This window comes from Micropterus salmoides, unplaced genomic scaffold, assembly GCF_014851395.1.
Source record: "Micropterus salmoides isolate LMB-PRFRI ecotype aquatic unplaced genomic scaffold, ASM1485139v1 Ms_hic_scaffold_22, whole genome shotgun sequence".
NCBI lineage: Eukaryota > Metazoa > Chordata > Actinopteri > Centrarchiformes > Centrarchidae > Micropterus > Micropterus salmoides.
In genome coordinates, this window is record NW_024041373.1 from 4,328,252 (window position 1) to 4,353,311 (window position 25,060).

A 25,060-nucleotide genomic window follows, 5' to 3' on the forward strand; every position below is an offset into this window, starting at 1 on the left:
CTTAGCTTTCTTTCACTTTTTGCCAGTTAAAAGGCTGTTGTTGATTATTATTTTATTTTATTTTTTTGGTTCATTCATCTGAATCAAGGGTATGAGGGTGTTGTATGCTGTACTCTGCCTTGAAGCAAATTATGATTTGTGATATTGGGCTATATAAATAAAAGTGACATGATTTTTATTTTTTTATTTTATTGTATACTTAATGCCACACATCCCACTTTTTCTTTTAATAAATCAATAAAAATGAATGAAAACAACAATTTCTATGCCTTTAGCATTGTCACACCCTGTCATTTATTTATCAAACTAAATAACTTGTTATTGTTGCCAGACAGTTTCGTAAAAAAAAAAAAAAAAACTTAGTAAGTAGGCGTACAGCGCTTACACATTACTAATTACTCGCCTATGAACGACTTCCGAAATGGAGGTGTTTGGAAATACGAGGAGAGCTTGAAGGCACCACTGCTTCTGTTACCTGGTCGTGACTGAGGCGTTTCATTTGTCTGAGCCGCCGCCGCTTGGCTGGCTGTAGCGCCGTCTCTCAGCGCCATATGAAGGATTACTGTTTTGAAGCTGATATAGACGCAGTTTCTGTCTCATCCTGATACATTTCCCCGCATGAGAGACGTCACAGCTCCGAAAATGAGCAGTTTGAGGGCATGTAAGGAACCATTTGGTAAGTCAGATATTAAGCGTCTTCATAGACTCTGGGTCCAGCTCAGTAGGTGGGCTAGTTTATGTGTGCTGCATTTGTTTTACATTAGGCTATCTTAGTTAACTCTGAGACCTCCTATATTTATCTTATTATTTTTATTATCGTTTTAGACAACAAGCAAAATACGTTTTTACCATGAAATTTTATTGTATCGAAAATAGCTTAATAGATATTTAGAACGTTTTTAATTCGTTAAAACTCATGTTAAGTCTTTAGAATTGTTACTCTGAGGGCAACAAAGTTTTCTCTTAGCCGTCGACAACCACAACCAAGTCAGTTTCCACAATTAAAAAATTCCGTCAGTGTCTTAAGGGAATAACCGTTAGCTTACCTTCGGCCCCCGTATTTAGACTACACTACCACATGAGTAAGCTTCATCCATCCTGTGTGTGTGACTGACTGAAATGAATAATATAAGAGTACCGCTGACCACAGCCTAGGCCTATATCTCGCATGAGCTCTGAGCGTCAGGATCAGAATGCAGGTTGTTTTTTCCCTCGTTCATATGAATGTTCATTTTTTTAGTGTGCTGAATCCTATTCAGTGTTTATTTTCTGTTCATATGAATGCAACATAAGAGTTACAGTTTTAAAAACGAATAATCCCTAATAGCATTTAGCAAATGAGACACACTTTATAACGGCTTGTAAGTTTTATTAATGGTTAATTAATGGCCATTAATAAGAGCAACATTACTGTCCTGCTCCATCATGACATTTTGCATCGTAACAACCTTATATAATTAACATTTATGATTGCAGATGACAAATTTTACTAAAGATACTAACTTTTGTGGTCATCTTAAAAAAGTAAAGCCTCTCGCCTTCTGAATCTGTACGGTAACACAGCAACATGATGGAGACTGCTAAAAACCAAAAACTACTGGCTCCCAGCACAAACTCCACATATGAATAAAAACTAACACAAAGTTTTATGTTCTGAAGCCCTTCAGGCCAAACGAGCATCAGATCGACTTCAGGTGAAAACACAATCAGAAAGGTTTAGGCCCTAGGCTAAGTCAAGAGAGACCTCCGCTTGGTTTTGGATATGAAAAAATCATTGGCTATCATATTGGAAAGGTAACGTTTAACTGACATTACATTACTGCAAAACATGTGAAATATATTGTGAGTTTGTGTTCTAGTTTGCTCGAGTTCGATAACGTTAGCTCGCTGTGGCTTTCCACATAACTTCACCAGCTAACATGATCCATATTATTGTCCCGTGTACCACCAGTATTACTGGTGCCTTTCATTGGAGGTGGGAAGTCGGAATTTCCGAGTTCCAAGGCAGAAATTTCAACTGGAACGCCGGATTTCCGACTCGGAAAGTCGGGAGAACCTCACCAATCCCGAACTCAAAATCCAAGATGGCTGCTCCCTGAATTGACAGTAATGAAAGCTTTAGTAATTTACTGTTTATCACACTTACATCTTATGTGTGTCTCATTTAAAGTCCCGTCCAACTTAAATCTGTAGACATGTTGCTACTGTCTTTGGATGAGCAAAATACTGCAAAAAACAATGGCCAGAGGCATCAATCTTGGTTTCCGACGTAAATCTGTTGTTGTACTGGAACGCCGTCAACTCGGGTGTGACGTCATTCTCAGCTCCGACTCCCGAGGTATGGAACTCAGGATATGTCACAGTGCAGTGCCTGCAAAAACTCATGTAACAGTACAAAGCAACAATGGAGCAGTTTGTTCCTACTAGCCTACAGTGATAGTGGCATCCAGCTACGTTTGCATGGATCCACCACTGTTTGCTTTGTACAATGAGAAGCGCTAGAGAAGATACCTCCCACTAGTGAACATTTTAATCCCCCCCCATAACAAGTAAAAAGTTAATTTCATAACCGCAGTAAATTCTGAGCTCCTCCAGCCAGTAAACGGCTCGTTGTCAGAGCAGAGTCCAGTCTGACAGCGGGGGTTTATTTGTCCAACGATCCGGCACTGCCCCCGGCTCTCTCCTCCACAGCTCCCAGTAGCTCAGCAGCTGGTTGTCAGAGACTGTCTTTCTGCTCTGCCCGGTGTCCCAGTCCCCTACACACTACTCTCTGAAAAGCATTTGGTGACGTCCAGACAGTCGGAGCCCTGATAGGCTATCGCGACACAGCGTCATGCGAATCTCACGCTCGAGCTGAAAAAGTTGAACTTGTGCAACACTTGAGCGTTGCAGTGATTTATTGCATAGTCACACACTGTATTTTAGTCTTTTCAATGTTTTCTTGCTTTTATCTTGTATTGTTTCTGTATTATTGTTTTTTTGGGGGGTATTATTGTCTTCACACTTGTTAAAGCACTTTGTAACTTGTGCTCTACAAATAAAGATTATTATTATTATTATTATTATTATTACTCTGCATTGCCAGAATTACGCTGCCCCCAGCGCTGGCATCGGGTTGTCTGAAACCAGCATAACTTACATGACCCACATAATATACAATAATGCAACATAATGGCACAGGACACAGTGGAAGACCCATTCACTACAGTAATGTTACTTACTGCAGACTAACTGTTAAAAAGTGTGGCAACAATCTCATTTATAATATTCAGTCTAGTTCACTAACTGTTTAATCAGAATCAGAATCAGTTTTATTGCCAGGTATGTGTACACATACGAGGAATTTGTCTCTGGATTTATACTCACTCCAATAGAAATAGAAGAAGCCTCCAGGCCGCAGCTATATTCAGTGCCGCCACTCGCTAATTATCATCCAATACATTTTGCTTTGTTTACATTGCTGAGCCTCCAGTATAAGATACACAAATAGTTACTAAAAGTGGCAGGCAAGCTAACGCCGATGTATCACGTCGGCTAAATGCAATCAGTTTAACTTTATCATGTAACCAGCATGAATTAATTAAACCTCAAGATGATAAACATGTACTACTTTGTATTTTATTCTCATTTTTAGTGACAATCCTTAAAGGCAGAAGCTCTTATTCCTCACAGGTGCCGTTGTTCTTGATTGCAGCCAGATGAATCCCAGTCATTTACAACAGAAGCCAATTATTGGTTTCTGTTTTAAACTAACAACACCACAGGCTGAAGATCCGTTCTTGTACATTTTGATTCTGTTTCAAACTCACCATCATGTACACATCAAACATGTTTGGCTTTGCAACACCTGCTGTCTCACCTCAGAAGCAAACGTGATCTGATGGCATGTGTATACTATTTACACCTGACTATATCATTTCCTTTAGGTTCTGGTGTTAAGGTGTAACCCTAACTTTGTTTGTCTTGTCTGTAGTCAGCTAAACCACTTTCACACGTACCCTGTGTTTGACACAGGATAATGAACATGTGTTTAGTCACACTGGGGGTTAATGGCTGTTTGTCTGCAATCCTATATGATCCAAGTACACTGTAGTTCCCTTCACCGTTGCGAAACTGTAATTTATAGCAGATCTTGAGCACACCTAAGCTAAGCCAGGATGTGAAGTTTTAGTTCAGTTAAAAGTGGTTACTGCAATGTTTAAACTAGAGATTTGAGATGGATGCAACTTTATTGAATTTATTTTCTTTATTAATATCTCTTTATGTATAGTAATTCCAGAATACATTTATGATACATTTTTATTAATTCTATCGCACTAGATTTGTTTTCGCTATTTCGTGCAAAACTGAGCAATGTCAAACAACAGAGACCACAGCTGCAAAGTCAGATAACACACGGAATCATTCTCACTGGCAAATGTGGGTTTGCAGGTGTGACTGTGGCACTAGTGAGCCAATCAGATGTCACTTCTGTAAATTTCTTTAACTCTAAGCTTGTGTTCCTCCGGGTCTGAAGTCCCTTAAACCTGCATTCTCTCTAACAGACAACAGGGGACGAATCCACTGGTTCCAAAGAAAAGTCCAATTGTATAGAGGTCTATATGGAAATGAGGCTACTTCTCAGCTGATTTATTCCCTCAGTAAACACTTTCCTAATGAGTTTATCATCTCAGTCGTTAGTTTCAAGTCTTGTAAATTCCTCATGTTCAGTTTGTAAATTATGGTCCCATTTAGAGGAACATAGACCATAAAGCAGGGGAGGCTTCAGCAATTGTCTACCTTGTGATTGACAAATTGTTACCACGGCGTCCTGTCACTTTCACACACACCCTGTGTTTGACACAGGATAATGAACATGTGTCAAACCAGCGCCACCCTAGCGACGGCAAAATGCCAAACTCAAGGCTTCAAAACAGTAGTCCACAAACCAGTGGGTGACCTCACATGACTACATGCACTTCCTTTGTTAAACAACATCATCTGTCTCTGCATACTCTGATTTCATAGGTATTATTTCTTTGGTTATCTTTTACTATAGCCCAGGTTGCCAGACATGATCGGGGAACACATTTTGGTTTTAAGCTAAGCTAACCATGTCCTGACTCCAACTCTGTATTTAACAGAGATTGGTATCAAACTTGTAATCTCTCTGAATGAAAGTGAATACACATATTTTGGCTAATTTACCCACTGCACCTATTCTGTGGTACAGATACTCTGAGATACCACAATACATTAAGCTGTTAAAAAGTACATGTCAGGTTTTTGTAGAATGTTTTTACTCTGATCAGGGAGAAAGATCCATTTTTGGTGGGGTGATATGCCATTTAAGAGGTCTTGTAAGCAGTATTATACCAGTATAATCCTATGCAATACACACACCTAGTGAAAAAGCACACTTACTACACACTATCAGCTATGTTACATATGTAGCAGAGAGTTTGTACAAGTTGTGTGTATATAGCTGCTCTGAGTCTAGACTTCGCTGTGGCCTGGGTCAGGTATTGGCATGCCTTTCACCTCCATTCATGTGTGGAAACAAACTCATGAGAAAGCAAACAGCTCACTACACGCCCTGCGCTGAAATTGTGCTTTATCCTTTCATAGGAGACATGGGTGGTCAAAACTGAGAAAAACCTGGTTCACCTGCGCGGAATTATGGCCCTAAGCAATGTATTATGATGTGGTTTATATTTCATCTCTTGTACGTTATCCAGAGCGTGCAGTTACATGCCCCTGCATTCCCAGAGAGGGAGAGACAATGCTCAACTGATCTGTGGTTCGACTTACACTTGATAATTTGGTGACTGGCTGTAAGTCCTAATACTTAATGCACTATGTTTAAAGGGGAATACCACCAAGGGGTGCAATGTTACATTCTTTTCTAGTACTTTAACATGTTTGAGAATGTTAACTGGAATTCACTGCATTTTACATTCTTTCATCATTTCCCTAAGAATACTCTAACATTTGTGGTTGCTGATTTACCATCCAGGCAACCATTCAGAATAATAAGCAGCTTTATTGCTAAGAGTTTTTTTTGGTTTTTTTGGAGTTTATTTTCTTTTCTTTCCTTTCCTTCCTTTGGTAAGCCAGTCAAAGTGAGCAGTTTCCTGACTTACAGTACAATTTCATGATGTGGTAATGATATTACAAGCTTGGATGGCTTTTTGAAAACTCTGAATTCAATGACTTTTGAGATCAGAGATTCTTCTGCTTTTATACTGTAAGTAATTCACACAGCTACATTCTTTCCTGAGACAGTATGGTGAATTGCAGGGACAGTTTTTAGAGCTGAACGATAAGTCGATTGATTGAATATTTATTTAAGTACTTTAAAGATATCAAGCACTAAGCCACAAGGCTTACAATGTTCCATTTCTATAGATCTATGTGCAAAAAATATAATAAACTGTTTTGTTGAATGCTATAGCAGAATGAAACAAAAATGGAAAAAGTAAGCAAGTGTAGTATTTTCAGCACATCAGTTTTAGCCTTTAATTATTGATTCCATACTCAAATGTGCCCAATAACTACTTTCTAGACATAGAGACTGAAAGCAAAGGGGAACATGTCAACATTTCCTTGTAGTCTTGTGTGGGCTGGTGTTCAGAAGTTGTGGTGATGGGGGTTTACCTTTCATTTTCCCTGTAATGTCTTACACTGGCTGTCACCTCCTGTGGTGTCTGCTCTTTAAAAAAGAAGAAGTGAAAACATTTAATTCCAAAATGAGAAATCCACTGTCACTGCAAGACACAACAGTTGAATTACAAGTAATAAATGAGTTAGAGTTACTGGCAGCCAGGAAATAGAGCATCGTACACTGGAAAAATACCACTTTGACAGTATATGGTGGACTGAGTTCTCACTCCTCTCACTGGATTGTAACAAAAAATGGTCTGAAATGTTACAATATTCACATACTTTACATTCTTTCTAAATTTATTCTTTATATTATTATAATACTTTTTTTTTGTATTTGCTGTTTATGTGTTTTTGTAATCAAGAATTTGGACATTTAGACCTTGTACAGAGGAGTTTAGGTTTTGTGTGTGTGAGTGTGTGTGTGAGAGAGAGAGAGAAAGGGCATTGTATTCCTCCTCCGTGTGTTGTGTTGTACGTGGGATGCTTATTAGAGTTACTGATGTCTTTTAAGAATTTTTATAAAAATGATCATTTTAACTGTTTATGATTTCGCCCTTTATTTTCTGTATGAAAAAGTGTTGTAGTAAAAACCACCCAAACTGAGACCAAGTCATGACCAAGACCAGTGCCCCAATGGTCATACTGTGCCAGAATCATTTTAAAATCAGGCTGACATGAGGGTTTTACATGAGTCTTAGGCTTAGGCTGGCATACAGGCTGGTTATACACTCTCTATGACCTATATACAGTACATGAATTCCAAAACACCTTGAAAACTACACGTAGGAAACGGCCTGCTTACACCTGATCACTTAATCCTAAATCTAGTTTCCTATGCAGTTTCATCGTCATAGAGTGTAACCCAAGAAAGGGCAGCACAGTTCTTTATTTGGAGCTCTTTGGATACAAAGGCTTTACAGTGACGTAGACTGATGAAGGCGCACACAGCCCCGTCCAGGTATTTTCTAGAGCTGAAAAGCCGCCTTTGTGTTGCTCTCCCAACTCATCCAGGAATGTGCTTGTTAAAAATATTCCTTTTCGGTTCTGGGGGCATATGAATTAAGATTTTTCCATGATGCTGCTGAACAGTATTTTCATTGTTTCTGAGAGGCATCCATGCACTATTACAGGTTGGTTTGCTTTATTCGGTGAGAAAGTGGAGGGTGAACACAGCTAAACTTAACTTTTTTATTTGGCAAGACGAATGCAGCTTACATGACAATAGGGTTGTGACATCAAGCAGCATCATGAAAAATGTCTCCCTGGCCTTCAAAAGTAGAGTTTACCTCATTTAAATGATCAGAATATGTCATTACTTCCCAGTTTTACTGTCAATTTAACATGTCAAAACTACGTCAGACTCACATACCAGATTATATTGGCTGGAGGATGTTGCTTCGCTATGCTTCTCTGAGGTTGACACATTACTCATATGTAGGAAGTGGATGGAAATGACAGCATTTGATCACAACATTGATGCCTCTCCTTTTTTTTTGTAACAGACAGAACCAGCTCTGAACCTGTGGAGGACACAGACACCACCAGCTTTGTAGCAGAATTTGTGAGCACCTTTTCTTTTTTCTTTCCTCTAGTCATGTGTTTAAGTGTCTTATTGTCATGACTTGTCTTCTATCCAGTTGGATTTTTGCTGAGTGTTCTTCTAGTCTTACAGTAATCTCCTAAGAAATGTACCATAACTCTGTGCTGGGACTGCTAATACCTGACTGCTCAGGTTGTAGCAGGCTGTTCCCTGTCTTTGCACACGAGAGTGAATGCTGCCTCATTCTCATAAACAGAGTGAATTTAAAGCCCCCAAAGAAGAGGGTTAAGAGGGTGTTTCTCAGGTTTCTGGTTTTTAAACAAATTCATTTTACTTTCTAATATTATCTTGTCTGCTCTTGTTTCTCCCACAGTCCTTGGAGGCCAATTATCCAGTGCAGGTCACCGATCACCATGGTAAATAAGGAAGTCTAACACCCATGCTCCATTTTACAAAGCATATATGGCTATACTGTTTCTATTAGCGTTCACACATACCATCAATTCTCAAATAAAAGCAATCGGGCGGGCGGGGGGGGGGTAAATTTAGACCTCATACTTAAGAAGTTACTGTACATATATTTTATATCTGCTGTTACTCCTGTGTTCCTGCAGTGTTGTTTATCAGAATACACTGATGTCATTAATGTGTTGCCAGCAGATGCTGTGACACTCCACCTGAGCTCCATGCCCTCTGGATACCTGAGCCCCTCATCAGACAGAATAAGACAGGTCAGTATTACAACCTTTTTTTAAAGTATCTTTTTGTATGAACATAGAACACATGAGGTCTTGGAGAGCACCATCATTGAAGAGAAACAAAACACAGGTACCCTCCCCTGAGCCAGCCCTAACTATAAGCTTTATCAAAGAGGAAAGTCTTAAACCTACTCCAGGGATGGATTGGTAATCTAGCATACCAGGCACCTTTGAGGCTGATTAAATTATATATTTACTTTTTTTAAAAATGGGCCAACGACCGGCCCATAAGGCAATGGACAACTGCCCATTGGGTAATTTTCTATACTGACACTGAGCCGGCCCAATCACATCCCTTACTAGCCCCCACCCCCTCTGCTATCTGTTCCTTGCGTTGCAGCCCCCAAAAAATCTTCAGACGGCTGCCGCCAAACGCACGAAAATAACCGATATGTTTGCTACCGGGGCTGCAGTGGCTTCAACATCAGCTGCGGCACCCGACGTAGAGCAGGCACAGGCACTTGAAGGAGTAAAGGAGAACTGTAGCCACTGCCAGGCAGAGGAGGAGGCCAGTGTTAGCCAGTGACAAAGTGACAGGGCTGAATGAGAGAGCAGGAGGAGAGTGGAGGTGAAGCATGGAGTAGCTCAGCCTGTAGGGGGGGAGCAGGAAGGGAGGCTTATTTACACTGGGGACACTTTGGATGCCTACCACTTTTTTAAAGCATTTGGTAAAATGTTCTGAAAAATGGCTTGCATCAAGAAATTTTAATTAACAAATAAAAATGCTATGAAGAAGGTTTATTTGCACAGTATGCCTGCAATGCAATGTAAATATAGAAGAAAAGTGTGTGTTGTCAAAAAAAAAGTAACTTAAAATAAAAACAATAATAAGCTACTGATTACTTACTGCATTCTATTATAATTTTATATTCTGAATTGTCATCTGCCACCTGAATTTTGTGCTCCATGCATTAAATGTTTCATGCTCAAAATCTTCTGGGGGGGGGGCCCCAAATAAATTTTTCTAAATAGTAGGCCTATTAAAATACATTCTTGTCTTGTTGTCATGGCCCCAATCTTGTGCAATTTTACGTCTCACGGGCTAAGTGTTTCGTCACACCGCTAATCTAAGCCCTTAAATCGAAGGATGGATTATTGGTGAGGGGTGTCTGACTGATTTTGGTGGGCCGCCTGGGCCCTGGGTCTTTTTTTGGGGGGGTTTGGGGTTTTGGGTCTTTGTTTTTGGAGCCAGTGAAGCTAAAACAGGGGAAATATGATATGTATATTTCTGTGTCCTGTCGTAAACGTGTCTTAAGGGACTAGTTTTTCCGCATAATTTTGAGATGGGATGCGGTCCTTGAAGTTTGTTTAATGTGAGAGTTAAAGTACATGTCCTGATCAAAGATGACTCCGAGATTCCTCACGGTGGGGCTGGAGGACAGGGCGATGCCATTCAGAGTAACTATAACGTTAGATAAAGAATCTTGGAGGTATTTGGGCCCAAGTATAATAACTTTTGTTTTGTCTAAGTTTATCAGAATTGCGGGTCATCCAGGTTTTTACATCCTGAAAGCACAATTGGTTTCATCTGGCTTGATAGATATAAGTGGGTATCATCTGGTCAGTATTGCCTAAAAGAAGCTTAAATAAGGTGAACAGGATTGGCTCTCATTTCTTATTTTATTTTTATTTTACTTTACCCCTCATGTAAATTATCATTCACTGTATATTTATTTGTGTCTCTGTGAAGCATTTTGTACTTTGTACTGTTTTGTAAGTACTCCATAAATTAAATTAAATTATTACTAGTCATACCAGAAGTAATGCTGTAGCAGCACAATGATATGATGTTTCTCCTTAAAAGTCAATACAAGGGTGGCTGAGAACTTAGGCTCAGTGGATGAATGGGTGAATGCAATGTAGTGTAAACGCTCTTTGAGTGGTCGCAAAGACTAGAAAGGCACTACAAAAATACATTTACAATAAAACTATGAACACTAATAGAAAGTTGAATATCCAGCCCACTGTACAGTTCAGAGGGAGGGTTGAAAAGCCAGGTCAGATGATTCACACTGCCCCATACCACCAACTCATGTTTCACCTGCGTCACCTGAAAGTGGTGTATGGGAAGTTCACCTCTGATCTAGTCTAGCCTCTGCACATAGGCTTGAACAAAGTGATTCCTGTGTTGTCATATAAACACCTTCGGTTTTCTTTTCGTTAGTAAGGATGGGATCTGTAAAACTACTTCACATACATAGGTCAGGGAATTTTGGGAGAAAGTTAGACCATGGACAAAAGAAGAACTGATTACAATCTGTTTTAGTTTTTGGCATATAACTGCTGAACTGTGAGTACAATAGTTCCTTAAGACTAATCTTTTATTACAGACCCATTTTCTCATCAACTCATGTACAAACTTTATCCACTCTTCACCATATTTGGTACATAAAATATTTAAATGAGTCTGAAAAAGTTTTTGAGTAGTTGTTTTAGGACAAGAAAAGTTTGCACCCCATGACGTATGCAGAAAATATTATCTAATGCATGGAGGTTTCAGGCCTAGCAGGCGGCAGTAATACGTAGCCATTAAACTGATAAGTCAACAAGATGCATCAGGCATCATAAACAGCCAAAAGGATTCCCAAATCCCAATAGCCCCATAAAAAAGCCAGATTTAAATAATTCAATGTAAGGGTATGCCAAACATCTATCCAAATATCTTCTCTCTGGAGCAAGCTTGACTAATCACTTGGTAATACTGGCACCCACGTGTGGTTGATTGAAAACACACAATTGCACAATCCATCCTTTTACAAATATTCATGGCATATTCTGCAAAAATATGACTGAAATCAACCAATCAGCAATCACCATCATTACTATATCAATTGTATTTTGATGCAGATCTGGATTTAGATGCAGATTTGTATTTTGTATTATTAAAACTACCAAATGCAGAGAATTCTATTCTACCTTGGCAGAGCTACACACTCTGTGAGTACTTTTTAATTTGGGCTGTGAACATACAGGATGTGGTTTTGTCCCACTGAATTGGAAGGTGCTGCTAACAGAAGCCAGTGAAAATGCATCACGTCAACTGTTTGCGATACATAACTTGCATAAGAGGAAACATTTTATATCTTGATATATTATTATATAGGCCCATTCTCAATCACTCAGCAGATTTAGGTGCTCAGCAGATTTATAGATAAATATTTAATTTAACTTAAAAGTAACAATGAATACGATTAAAAACACTTATTTTGGCCCAAGCACAAACCATGCAAGGTCCCTATTGAAACTGAAGGAATTATTATTTTGCTTTTTTCTGCAAAGTAAACTCGTTTTTGGAGGTCTAAAAATGCTCAAAAACTCACCAAACTTTGCACACATGTCAGAAGTGGCAAAAAATTTCGTATTTTATGGGTCCGCACATGGGCGTGGCAAAATGGCTAGTACCACCTGCAGAATTAGAACAAATGAACCCCCATGCCACGTTCAACCTACGTGCACGAAATGTTTTGGGGACATCATATCAAGACACACAAAAAAGCCTCAAGGACCCATACCCTGCACAGGACCATTTAGAGGGTGCGTACTTTAACAAACTCCTCTTAGAGAATTAATCCAATCAACTTCCCTGTGCAGTCTAAACCCATTGATGATTAAAAGTTGTACAAATGGTGAGTTTTCGTCCATGAGCGTGCCCGACATGAAACAGGAAGTTGTTATCACTTCAGTCTACATGCTCACATCTGCACCAAACTTTACATGCTTGATAACTGTCCCGCCCCGAACACATCTGCACGCCAATATTCAGTTATAGTCATAGCGCCAAGTGCTATGTAGCGCCACAAAGGGGACACAGGAAGTGATGATTAACACCTTTGTGCAGTGTCCGAAGCACGTGGCAAATTCACGGCCGCACAGGCAGAGCTCCAGAACCTGCAACGCGGCCGCCTCATACCTCAACGCGCTACACGTGCAAGGGCCCGCCCAACGTTGCTTGCAGCTTTAATGTTAAATTTCTTTCTTTCTTTTTCTTTAGAAGCCATTAACCAAGTTGGTGGGCTCAGACTTAGTCCTTTCTGACTGCCAAAGTATTGGCATTTCTTTGAGCTAGCTAAATAACTCTAGAGCCGGACAGCATGTTATGTTGTTATGACAGCTACTATCTTGCGTTGTCCTGTCATTAGCTGCGGCATAACTGCTTAATGAACATTTTGACATTTATTGCTTTCGTCTTCTGTTTTGATAGTTAATATAACTATCGCTGATTTTTGAATGGGATGAAATGTTATTGAAAATGCACAATACATGAACAATATAATAAATCTTGCAGCACCCGTGGCCCGTTGTCAAGGCACCCCCTCTTTTGGAACCACTGGATTAGCCAATCCAAGTAATGTTTTTAGCCATGCTAGAGGCATGGCTCTATGAATGGCAATGTCGGCCCGTCAGTGCCCCCCTTTTTTCAGACTGAAATATCTCAACAACTATTGGATGGATTGTCATTATATTTGGTACAGACAATCATGTTCCCCTCTGGATGAATTTTGGTGATCCCTTAACTTTTTATCTAATATTGATATTGCTGTACTTGGTGTTTTTTGCTAATTATCCAATGTTGGTGGTCCAAAGATGGTGACAATAATAAACATACCTGCTAAACATGAGCAGGTAGCATTATCATTGTTTGCATATTAGCATGCTGACATTATCAAAGTACAGCTGTACATCCTCAAAGAGACAAATGACTGTGGACTCTTAGTCCTGTTTGGTGTTTATTTAGCTAATTAACCAAACCATTTTACTATATAATGTTATATATTTACAAAAGCGAAAGAAGAGTAGAGCTCTGGTAGCCATGCTGGTGAAGTGTGCCTTGAATTTTGAATAAATCACCAACAGTGTCACCAGCAAAGCACCCCCAAACCATCACACCTCCTCCTCCATGCGTCACAGTGGAACCACACATGTGGAAACCATCCTCTCACCTTTTCTGCGTCTCACAGAGACACGGCAGACTGAACCAAAAATCTCAAATTTAGCAATTATCTTGTTGTTGTTCTTCCTCAGTAGTGGCTTCATTGCAGCAGTTCGACCATGACAGCACGATTCACTCAGTCTCCTCTGAACAGTTGATGTTAAGATATTTCTGCTACTTCAATTCTGTGAAGCATTTATGTGGGCTATATTCTTTGCTACATAATTCCATTTGTGTTCTGTCATTGTTTTGATGTCTTAAGTATTAATCTACAATGTAGACTGGTACTGTCTATTCTGATATAAAGTTATGTTTTACTTGCTGATGTTGAAACTACTACTTTTTAGTGTAAAGCGTTGAGTGTGTGAAGAGAATGGTGAATGTTTCTGATGTCTCCATATTGCTGACATGTTTACAGCTCAGCTTGGGCATTTGAATGAAAATAACCAGAGTTACCAATGTAACTAGCAGTAATAATTTGTGTTTCTCTGTTTTGTAGCCAGTTGAAGATGTTGAAGAATGCACCTGCCCAACATCTGTTTCACCAGGTATATCAATTCTTATACTGAGGAGTGAAGGAAGATTATGACTCATTCATCATTCTTCCTGAAAACTGCATTCAATTTGGTGGATTGTTTTCCTGAAATATTGCAAAAATATTCAGAGCATCATCAGCCTTATTGAGGCAAGAAAATGTAATTATGTGTAGGCTGTATAATAGCAGGAGCATAGCGTTATTGATGTCACAGCACCCTACACATTTTAAGAGTAAGAGTATTTATTTGATAATTGGCAGTAAAGACAGTAGATACTTTCTGATGGCCACCAGGAGGCAGATAATCAAGTAACTTAAGAATTTAATGAAGAAATTAATTCAACTCATATATATTCCTTTGATGTTAATATACTGGAATATACTGAATGCAATATACTACAGCTAACTCCATCTTCTTTGTCCATCTCTGAGCTCAGACTACCCCAAAGAACTGCAGTTACTAAATATCCCCTGTGAAAAGTGCTGCTGCCCAGCACCTCCTCCCAAGATCAGCGACCTCATGAATGACAAAGATCTCCTAGATTTACTGCGGCTCAAACTGGATCCAAACCACTGCACCATCAAAAACTGGAAGAACTTTGCAAGTCGCTGGGGAATGAGTTACGATGAACTGACCCTGCTGGAGCACCGGACTCAGGGCTCTTTGTCCCACAGTCCCACCCAGGAGTTCCTGCTGCGTTACAACCAGAAGACGGTCACTGAGCTCACCGATCTTTGCCGCATCTATCAGCGCATTGATGTGCTGCGACTGCTGCAGAGCTGGATAGAGAAGGACTGGCCATCACGCTGGCAACAGACTCATTAACCAGTTTGACTCAATGTATATTTATCCTGTTTCTCTTTTTTCTTCAGTCAGGGTTGTATTTGTTAGGAATTTCTTCTTCTTCTACATTTGACCAATTTTTTATTATTAGTAACAAGTAATCTTAAAAAAAGAGAATACCAGCATCACTGGGTGCTTCAGGTAGTACAGGATCCTACAGACAGTATAGAATTTACAAAAAAATAACATGTTGTTATGTCTAAAGGCCAGTCCGTTTCTTGGTCTGTCAGGTGATCCACCACTTTGGTCCAGACTGAAATATCTCAACATCTGCTGGATAGATGGCCCTGAAAATTTGTAAAGACATTCATTGTTCCCAGATGACGTATCCTAATGACTTTGGTGATCCCCTGACTTTTCCTCTAGCGTGACCACAAGGTTGACATTTGTGTGAGAGGGCTAGACAACTATTGGATGGATTGCCAAGAAATTTGGTAAGGACATGCATGGTCCCCTAAGGATGAATTGTAATAAACCTGGTGATCTGATTTTTTGTGTGAAGTGCTAATTAGCTAAGTTAGTTAAGATGCTAACACGCTAATGTAAGATAGTGGACATCGCAAACGTTATACCTGCTAAACATCAGCATTGAGCATTGTCATCATGTGCATGTTAACATGGTGATGTTAGCAGGTAGCTCAAAGAACCGTTGTGCCCAAGTACAGTCTCACAGAACCACTAGCCACTGGTTTTTTGGCAATTCTGACTCACAACCCTCTGCACAGTGCGAGTATAAGCAAGAGGGTCAAAGTTCCAGGCTCGATGTTATGACAAAGTAGTATGTCTCAACTGTATGCATACTGCATGCAACAGTGCTTACTTTGTAAGGACAGCTGCAGTACATACTACAAGTAGAAAAGTAAAAGAATGCCATTTGGAACACAGCATTAGTCTTGTTTATGTGCATCTGACTGCATATGCCTGAATAAAGAGCAAAGAATGACTGTCAAAGTATTTATTTTTAATTAAATATTTTGTTTTATTTTTGGAAATAACACTCAACACTCGACACACACTCAACATGCTACCAAGATGTACAGTATGTGACAACCTTTGATTAATAATCGCATTGGCTGTGTCTCGTTTATTGTTCTATTGTTGTGGAATGGAGTTATGTGGGAAATATCAACAAAAAAAGATTTAGATCAACAAGTAAAATATTTCTTTAATATATTTCTCCTTAATTTGGTCTAACCAAACAAAATATTATCCAAAAAATCTAATTTGTTACATTTGCATACCAAACATACAGTTAAAACCTTTAATACTCACATCAATGTTGTTTTTTTTTGTTTATTATGTTTAAAGAAAGAACTGGATTTTTTTTTATTTTACTATAAATAAATACATTTCAAACTCTGTAAAAGGTTTTGTTATTTTTAAAGAAAAATTTAAGGAGCAACATCAACCTCAAGGACTTCTGTCATGGCTCCATAATTTCTTTAACTTGAACTGATAATTTCCAAGAAGGGTCCTAGAAAGAACTCTCTAATTTGGTAGTGATAAACAGAGACAGTGTTCAGTTGGTACACTTCCAGTTGATTAATTCCAATTCATTTCTATTGTATCCTACAGAGACTTTTTAACATACAGCAGGTTAGCTGAAAATGCAAAAATGGGAAGTGTATTAAATAGGCAATCGTACAGTTCAGCTATGAGTAAAATTGCCAATAATAAATGGATATTTATTTGATTATTAGATTATTACAGGTCTGTAAAATACTCATTTCAAATATTAATTTTCAAATATCGATTTACTTGGATACAAAACAACAAATCATCAGTTCTAATCAGTTTAATATTTATTTATTGAACAAAAGATTAACAAATACATTCACTCACACAATTCACTGATTATTAAAACATTTTAAGGTAAAGTAATGCATTTCTCAGAGACCTAAATAGCTCAATGTGATCACATGCAATACTAAGAGAACTGTGTTCAAATCAACAATGTTTAGAAAAAAGCTTATATAAATAACAGCAATATACACATAGTTTATAAAAACAAGTTCTTTCATTAGGTTATCTTAAGTTATTGCACAAGAAGGATGCTGTAGCTGGCACTATCAGCAGAAAACAATGGCAAGTGTTAATTAAACAAGTAAGTTCTCTATTGATGGTCACAAACTAAGGCATTTCATTGTTTGTTTGTTATGTATATTTACAATGTTTCTGGACTGAAGCTTTATTTATCAGGATAGCCTAGCAGGAATCAGTCAGTATCTGAATCCTTGATATTGAGGCCGAGCATATTGGAGAGGCCTAATGTCAATTTGTCATTTTCATCTGATGTCGAAATTTCAGGGGCTGCTTGGCCCAGAACAGGCTCTGGCTTTTCTACTTTGAAAGTACCTCCTCTCACCAAAGAGGAATCTCCTGGTTCTGTAGAGACATTGACATCAAGACTTTGGGCGGCAAGCTTCGGATCAGTATCAATTTTCTCTTTGGTTGGTGAGATGCTAACTGAGGGTGTTTTTTTCATCGACATTTTCAATCTCTCCATAATGTCAATCTTTTCTCCTGCTTTTGGTGTTGCATTTACTATTGGCAAGCGGATCCCTTTGCTGACAACATAATCCTTTGCCTCTGTGTCTAGTTTTGATAAGCCTAAGGTATCACAAATTCCTCCAATGCCATCAATGCCGTTCCCAGTCAGTTTATGGAATTTGAATGTAGGAAACGCTGCCTCAGCATTGGACACACCAGTTTCAGAACCTATAACTTCGGCATTGCCTTCAGCTGTGATATCCAGTTCAGGTGTGTTGAGGCCTGTCACTTTAGGAGCAGAGAGCACACTGACTTCAGGTGAACTGATCTTGCCTTCAACACTGGGAGCTTTGACCTTCACATCAGGTAAGACTTCAAGATTTGCACTTGTATTAACCTCTGGAGCTTTTGTTTTATACTTTGAAAGCTTTGGAACCTTGAAATGTGGCAATTTGGACTTTTCAAGATTTGTATCTACATTTGGAGCTTTCACATCAACTTTGGGTCCTTTGATATTTCCCTCTAACTGTGGCACACTCAAGTCTACTGCAGGAACAGAGATGTTGGCATCTGCTGTAGGAGTGCCTATGTTGACCTTTGGTGCCTCTATTCCAGCCTCTACTAAAGGGTGAACACTGGGGACTTCGGGACTCGAAAGACCAAGTTTTGGAACCTTGAAATGAGGCAATTTAAATTCTCCCAGATGGGAATCTAGATCTGGTGTTTTTAACTGTGCATCAGGGCCTTTAAGGTCTGCTTTAGGCAGGTTGATATCCACATTTGGAGCTTTCAGTGTGACATCAGGTGCTTCCAGTTCAGCTTTCGACAACTTGGTGTCTATGTTTGGTGCATCAATTTCTGATGTAGACAGGCTGAGACCTGGTTCTTTCAGTTTGAGATCAGGTACCTGGAGGTCTGTTTTTGGTAGATGAAGACTGGGTCCCTTTACATCAGCTTTGGGTTCAGGTAATTGAGCCTTTGGTCCTCCAGTGCCAAATTTTGGCATTTTGAATCCTGGCATCTTTAATTTTCCAGGAGCATTAATGTCAACATCTGGTGTTTTAAGGTCTACATCCGGCCCTTTCAGGTTTGCTTTGGGAAGACTCAGGTTCTTATCTGGCGCAGACATGCCACCTTCAATTGTGGGGGCAGAAAGATTCACATTAGGTGCTTTGACCTCAGCTGCTGGCAATTCAACATCAGGAACAGAGACATCAACTTTCGCATCAGGTAATTGTGCCTTTGATCCTCCAATGTGAAATTTTGGTATTTTGAATCCTGGCATCTTTAATTTTCCAGGAGCATTAATGTCAACATCTGGTGTTTTAAGGTCTACATCCGGCCCTTTCAGGTTTGCTTCTGGAAGACTCAGGTTCACATCTGGAGCAGCAATGCCACCTTCAATTGTGGGGGCAGAAAGATTCATGTCTAGTGCTTTTCGGTCTACATTAGGTTGATCCACACCAATTTTAGGTAACTCAAGACTGGTGTCAATGTCTGGTGCTATTAAATCACCATCCAATTCGGGACCCTTGACGCTTGCCCCTTTGAATTTTGGTAGTTTGAATTTCGGTAACTTCCACTTACCCTCAGGTGAATCAAGGTGGTGATCTTTACCATTAAGATTCAAATCTGGACCTTTGATGTCAGCATCAGGCATGCTGATTTTGAGGTCTGGTGCCTCAATCCCAGACCCTATTTTTGGTGCTGAAAGATTAACATCTGGTGCACTCAAATCCATGTCAAGCCCCTTGACATCTACATCTGGTACCTTCACATCCGCGTCAATATTAGCCTTTGGACCCTTCAGTGTGCTAAATTTGGGTTTCTTGAGCCATTTGAATTTTCCAGATGGACTTTCAAGATCTGGAGCATCTAACTTAGAGCATTCCAGGTCAGCTTTTGGTAAGTTTAGTTTTACATCTGGTGCATGGATCTCACTTGGAGCTGAGAGACTCAAGTCCGGGGATGAAACACAAGCATCTAGATCAATATCTTGACTGTTAACTTTAGGACCTGAAGCTGACCACTTTGGTTTTTTAAGAGTGGACAATTTGAACTTCCCAGATGGAGCCTCAGTATCTACATTTGGTGCTTTAATGTCAACATCAGCTTTGGGTAATTTAAGATCAAAATCAGGTCCATCAAGTGATGCTTGAGGAGAGAGACTGAGGTCAGGTGCTTTAATATTAGCATCAAGGTCAACATTAGGAGATTTCACCTTTGGCCCAGACAGTCGAAACTTGGGCTTTTTGAACCGGATTTTTCCAGAAGGGCCCTCAATGTCAGCATCTGGTACTTTAAGATCAACATCAGCTTTTGGTAAATTTAGCTCAGCATTTGGTGTGCTAATCTCACCATCGATTTTTGGAACAGATAGATCAACGTCTGGTGTGCTCAGATCTGCATTGAGGTCAGCTTTGGTGCCATGAAGTTTGGGTTTCTTCCACTTCATATGAGGCCAGTTAATTTTCCCTGATGGGGCATCAATGTCAAGATCTGGGGCCTGAACATCTACATCAGGCCCTTTAAGGTCAGCTTTTGGGAGATTCAATGCAGCATTTGGTATATTAATGTCACCTTCAATCTTTGGAGTTGAGAGATTTAAATTTGGTGTGTTTAGGTCTCCATCCAAGTCTGCTGTTGGGCCTTGAAATTTGGGCTTCTTCCACTTCATATGAGGCCAGTTAATTTTCCCTGATGGGGCATCAATGTCAAGATCTGGGGCCTGAACATCTACATCAGGCCCTTTAAGGTCAGCTTTTGGGAGATTCAATTCAGCATTTGGTATATTAATGTCACCTTCAATCTTTGGAGTTGAGAGATTTAAATTGGGTGTGTTTAGGTCTCCATCCAAGTCTGCTGTTGGGCCTTGAAATTTGGGCTTCTTCCATTTCATGTGAGGCCAGTTGATTTTACCAGATGGAGCCTCTACATCAATATTTGGGGTTTGTGCATCTAGATCACAGCCTTTAAGTTCAGCCTTTGGCAAACGAATGTCAACGTTTGGGGCATTTATTCCACCCTCCGGAACACTCAAATCAACATCTGGTGCGTTCAGGTTTGCATCTAAGTCCAGATCAGCTTTTGAGCCATAAGGTTTGGGTTTCTTCCATTTCAAATGAGGCCAGTTAATTTTACCAGATGGGGCATCAATGTCAAGATCTGGGGTTTGAACGTATAGATCAGGAGCTTTGATGTCAGCTTTGGGAAAGTTAATGTCAGCATCTGGTGCACTTAGATCCCCATCAATCTTTGGTGTAGTGAGGCTGACATCTGTGGCAGCATTTAAGTCAGCATCTGGTCCTTTAGCTTTGGGACCTTTCCATTTCAGATGAGGCCACTTGATTTTGCCTGATGGTGCCTCGATATCAGCATTCGGGGTTTCTAAATTTACATCAGGACCATTCAGATCCACTTTTGGCTCCTTCAGGCCCAAATGTGGATTTTTAACATCTATTTTTGGGGCTGACAGATTGAGGTCTGGTGTCTCTAGATTTCCACTAACAGAAGGGACATCCACCTTACCGGAAACATCCATTTCTGCTTTTGGTGGTTTGTGTTTAGGCAGATTGAAGTGTGGCATCTTGAATTTTGGGGGCTTATATTCCAAGTTTCCTGTCTTGAGTTCTGGTTTCTCAATGTCTAGTGAGGCACTGTGAGTGTTGAGCTTGGGAGTCGAGGCACTGACATCAGGTACTTTGAGGGTGCCATCTAGATCTCCTTTTATATTTGGTCCAGTCAGTCCTACGGAGGGCATTGTAACCTTGCCACCAGCGTGAGCTGTGGGCTTATTTAGACTGAGACTGGGAAGGTCTCCATTGAGAGTGGGACAAGTTATTTCACCCCCCAACCCCTGCGCAGCATTTAATTTTCCACTGAGGCCACCAACGGAAACAACAGGTGCTTCAGCTGATGCATCCAGTGACAGATCCTTCTTTAGGTTGAGCATCTGTTGGTAATGAAGTAGATTAACATTGGTTAAAGCAACTCCTGCGTCATTAATCAGTTATGTGAAGCTAATACTGCTCAGTTATTATTGACACTGTGTCAGAGAGCTGCTGTCACTATTAAAAGGATTTCTGACAATTAAATAGATTGATACAATGTGCAAGGAAAGTATTTTCTTTAGGTCTTAGGAACTTTTTAAGTGGCTTGGGAGATCTCATCAGCGGAGGATGACTTTGACTAGGTTAAGATACTAAAACAGACTGCTCACATCAGACTGGGTCACTTCACCCAAATTACAAAAACATATTTTCTAGTTTACCCCTTGTGGTGAATAGCCATGCAGATAGTTTTGGTGTTATATGCCCAAGTTCAGAGATATTCATTTTATTGAAACTGCTTTTGAAGAAATTATCTTTGTGAAAACTGGTCACAGCTATTAACTGAATGTTATTTTTAAAAGCTGTGAGCACCGCAAACGCAATCCAATTCACCTCCATTGCACTAGGGTGGAGGCAGAAATATAGAAACCTGGTCAAACAAAACTAAGACTACCTGCATAGATGCGACTAGAGGTAAGTTTTTATTATTGATTTGGCTGAACCAACCCCGTTGTTTACCTCTTCAGGGTGTTTGAGACCTAATCCAAAGGAACCAAGGCCAGCACTGGCATTCAGGTCCTTCTTTGTCAGAACCTTCATGTTGTTATCATAAGGTTCCAGAACCTTCAGGAGGTTCAGCACTTCACTTTTGTTGAGGTGGTCTAGGTGTATAGTGGCTGCAACAATCTCATCCCCTGGAACAAGTAGAAACAGCTCATCAAAACCAGCATATTTCCATGTTTTCCTTGAATCCTTAATCTACAGACACTGTTTCCTAAAAGGAAAGATTAACATATGAGTTTCAATATTTGCTTTTTTTTCCTCTTACCTGCTTGCAGGCCACTCTTTGCAGCCACTCTGTCATCTGTGACTCCTGTAATGACGACTCCTTTCTCAGAGTCATCCAGGACCAGGCTTTCTGAAATACGTCTACCCTTGCTGTCTCCGCTCTGTGTTTAAAAGTGATTTACAATACACAAAATAAGACATTACAGTCCATTCTTTCAAACTCAGGCCTATGGATAAAGATATTTTCACAGATGCTTTTATACTTACCATCATTTCTTAGATGTAACACATATCATGGAATTTCTACAAAATACAAGAAACAATGGAAACTCCAGACCACAGCAAAATGATCTGTAAAACACAAGAGAAAAGCAACTTTAGTTATTAAGTTACGATAATATAACTTAAATCAGTGACATAGTTATACTATGTACCTTATGTGTGGTGTTGATGCAGGGAAACAATTTAGAATTTTGGGAAATCATCATTGTTGCAGTCTTTGAAATATTTTTCAAACCAAAAGAGAAATCTGGTTCTATTAACAAAAACCAGTTTAGGTTTTCGTTATGTCATTAATTTAAAAAAATGTCCAAATGAATATCAGGGTAGTGAATGTTGACAAGTGGTTATATGGTATATGGCCTTACTGCCAAAAACAGGTACTATGTGTAAATATATTAGGTTCTCAACTCAAACATACATTATCCCTACATTTGGACTTTTTAGCCATTTTACATACTACCATGATTTGATTTATGGCATAGTATGTCATGTTTAATGTAACATACAGTATACCTGTACAAGCTACTTAAAATCTTTGGCAATTCCCCAGATGAACAGGACATGAACGTTGAAATATGGAAAAAGACAAGATGACAATAGTACAAACAGCACCACCAAAAGTCATAGTATGAATGAAGCAGCTCTTGCATCATTAATCACAGCAGCAGAAGATCTTCATCACCTGCCTTTAGCAGCTCTTTAATTTTCTGACCGTGACTGATGGAGAAACAACAACGCCCCCACACCGTAGAACCTCACACTTCAGGAATCCAAAGCCTCAGCCAGGTTCGCTCAGGGGAATGTAAGCATCTAAACCAGTTGGTTTAGATGCATTCTGATGGACATGTCACTCTGCTCAGCACACACATACATGTGCACAGTCCTTCCTTTAACCACACCCCAACTTCTTCACATGTTTATGCTAATGTAATTAACTTGCAGCATAGCCGCATTAAATTAAGACAGAGCTGGCTTTACCTTTAGCAATGATGGGTTATGAAACACGTCCTCAATAAAAATGGAATCAGGGATGTTTTCTTAAACTAACATCCACATTGTCCACTAATGCGACAAAAAATTATGCTATTTGTAGATAAACCCATCTGTGGTAATGTAACAGTCATGAAAAGACCTCCGCTTATTAGGTCTTCCAAAGGAAAAACAACTCAGCTGTCAAAACTGTCAAATAGTTGTGACTGGAAAATTAACAACTTGCTATGTTCAATGAGAGCCACATATAAAGTAACCTGTTGACAATAGGTACACATAACGCATTTTGTCCAAGGATATATAGAGTGAGAGCCCAAGAGTAATATCAGAGTGAATGTTCCTGCACAGGAAGTACAAAATAGAAATAATTACAGCTGACATAACTGCACATTGGCTTCAGGCTCTATGTATGCTTCCCCGAACCAGAAATTAACAGCAATTTAAAGAAAACAGGAAAGACAGTGAAGTCACAAGCAATTAAAAATTAATCAATGTGGTGTAGTTTATAGGGTGGTGTAGCATCTAAAACAGGATGGCAACATCAACACTGATACCAACCAAATAGTGCAGCAGGGAGTGACAGCAGAGTTTGGTATGAGTAAGTTGGGACAACATCAAGTCACACAGACAGCAGTACATTTAAGCAATGCTGAAAACAATATTTCAAATATTGTATATTTTTTCTCTACGGTATTATTATTTTACTTTGAACAATCACTTGTTGTTGTCACTGCCAGAAACCACAACAAATTTCCAAAAATCTTCATCACAATTGGACTATGGTGTATCAAAATTGTTAGTTGTTACTAGTGAACAAATGTAGAAAATATTACAAGACATATGTAATTCCATCATATGTCAAAAATATGGACTTAGAACTTTACACTTTAAACTCAGTGTGTATCCTTGCACCAAAAACTGAATTGATCTAAAGTCAATAACGAACAATTTTTTAACATGGCATTTTTAGCAATTGTCCTCCCAACTGACCTCATCATGGGGTCTCATATCAACCAAAAAGAGGCCACAGACAACACATCTGATGTACTCACCGTACAATGCTGCCAAGGATGCCTCCACCTATGGAAAGTCCAGGGAGAGATGTCTCCTTGTCAGTGTATCACTGCTGCTCTGTAAGGAAAAACGGGATGGATCTGCCAGTTAAATGCAGATAATCTTGAAGCCAGCCAGGAGAACAGGTTAGGCTG

The 25,060-nt window shown here is 39.5% G+C and overlaps 2 protein-coding genes across 3 annotated transcripts; one reads left to right on the forward strand and one right to left on the reverse strand.

The window, feature by feature from the left end:
• Positions 1-368: 368 nt before the first annotated feature.
• Positions 369-16,196, forward strand: edaradd (EDAR-associated death domain). 2 transcript variants are annotated; one of them, XM_038737870.1, is made up of 6 exons: positions 369-676; positions 8,148-8,206; positions 8,559-8,601; positions 8,843-8,916; positions 14,373-14,421; positions 14,846-16,196. In XM_038737870.1, exons 1-6 carry the CDS (start codon positions 619-621, stop codon positions 15,232-15,234), a joined length of 672 nt encoding a protein of 223 aa, XP_038593798.1. In that variant the 5' UTR covers positions 369-618; the 3' UTR covers positions 15,235-16,196. The 2 variants fall into 2 exon arrangements, with proteins under 2 accessions (XP_038593798.1, XP_038593799.1); XM_038737871.1 differs by having other exon boundaries at positions 378-676; positions 8,846-8,916.
• Positions 16,197-16,391: 195 nt separating this feature from the next.
• Positions 16,392-25,060, reverse strand: si:ch211-125o16.4 (neuroblast differentiation-associated protein AHNAK). Its single transcript, XM_038737869.1, has 5 exons — positions 24,905-25,060; positions 22,848-22,931; positions 22,621-22,741; positions 22,311-22,486; positions 16,392-21,694 (listed from the first exon to the last, which is right to left on the reverse strand). The coding sequence occupies exons 2-5, from the start codon at positions 22,851-22,853 to the stop codon at positions 17,468-17,470; spliced, it is 4,530 nt and encodes a 1,509-aa protein (XP_038593797.1). The 5' UTR covers positions 22,854-22,931; positions 24,905-25,060; the 3' UTR covers positions 16,392-17,467.

Coding starts and splice junctions, on each gene's coding strand:
- edaradd (XM_038737870.1), top strand. CDS start 619: ATGAGAGACGTCACAGCTCCGAAAATGAGCAGTTTGAGGGCATGTAAG. Junction 677..8,147: donor GGCATGTAAGGAACCATTTG/GTAAGTCAGATA, acceptor TTTTTGTAACAG/ACAGAACCAGCTCTGAACCT. Junction 8,602..8,842: donor GCAGGTCACCGATCACCATG/GTAAATAAGGAA, acceptor ATGTGTTGCCAG/CAGATGCTGTGACACTCCAC.
- si:ch211-125o16.4 (XM_038737869.1), bottom strand. Junction 22,487..22,620: donor AAAGAGTGGCCTGCAAGCAG/GTAAGAGGAAAA, acceptor TACTTGTTCCAG/GGGATGAGATTGTTGCAGCC. Junction 21,695..22,310: donor GTCTCAAACACCCTGAAGAG/GTAAACAACGGG, acceptor CATTACCAACAG/ATGCTCAACCTAAAGAAGGA.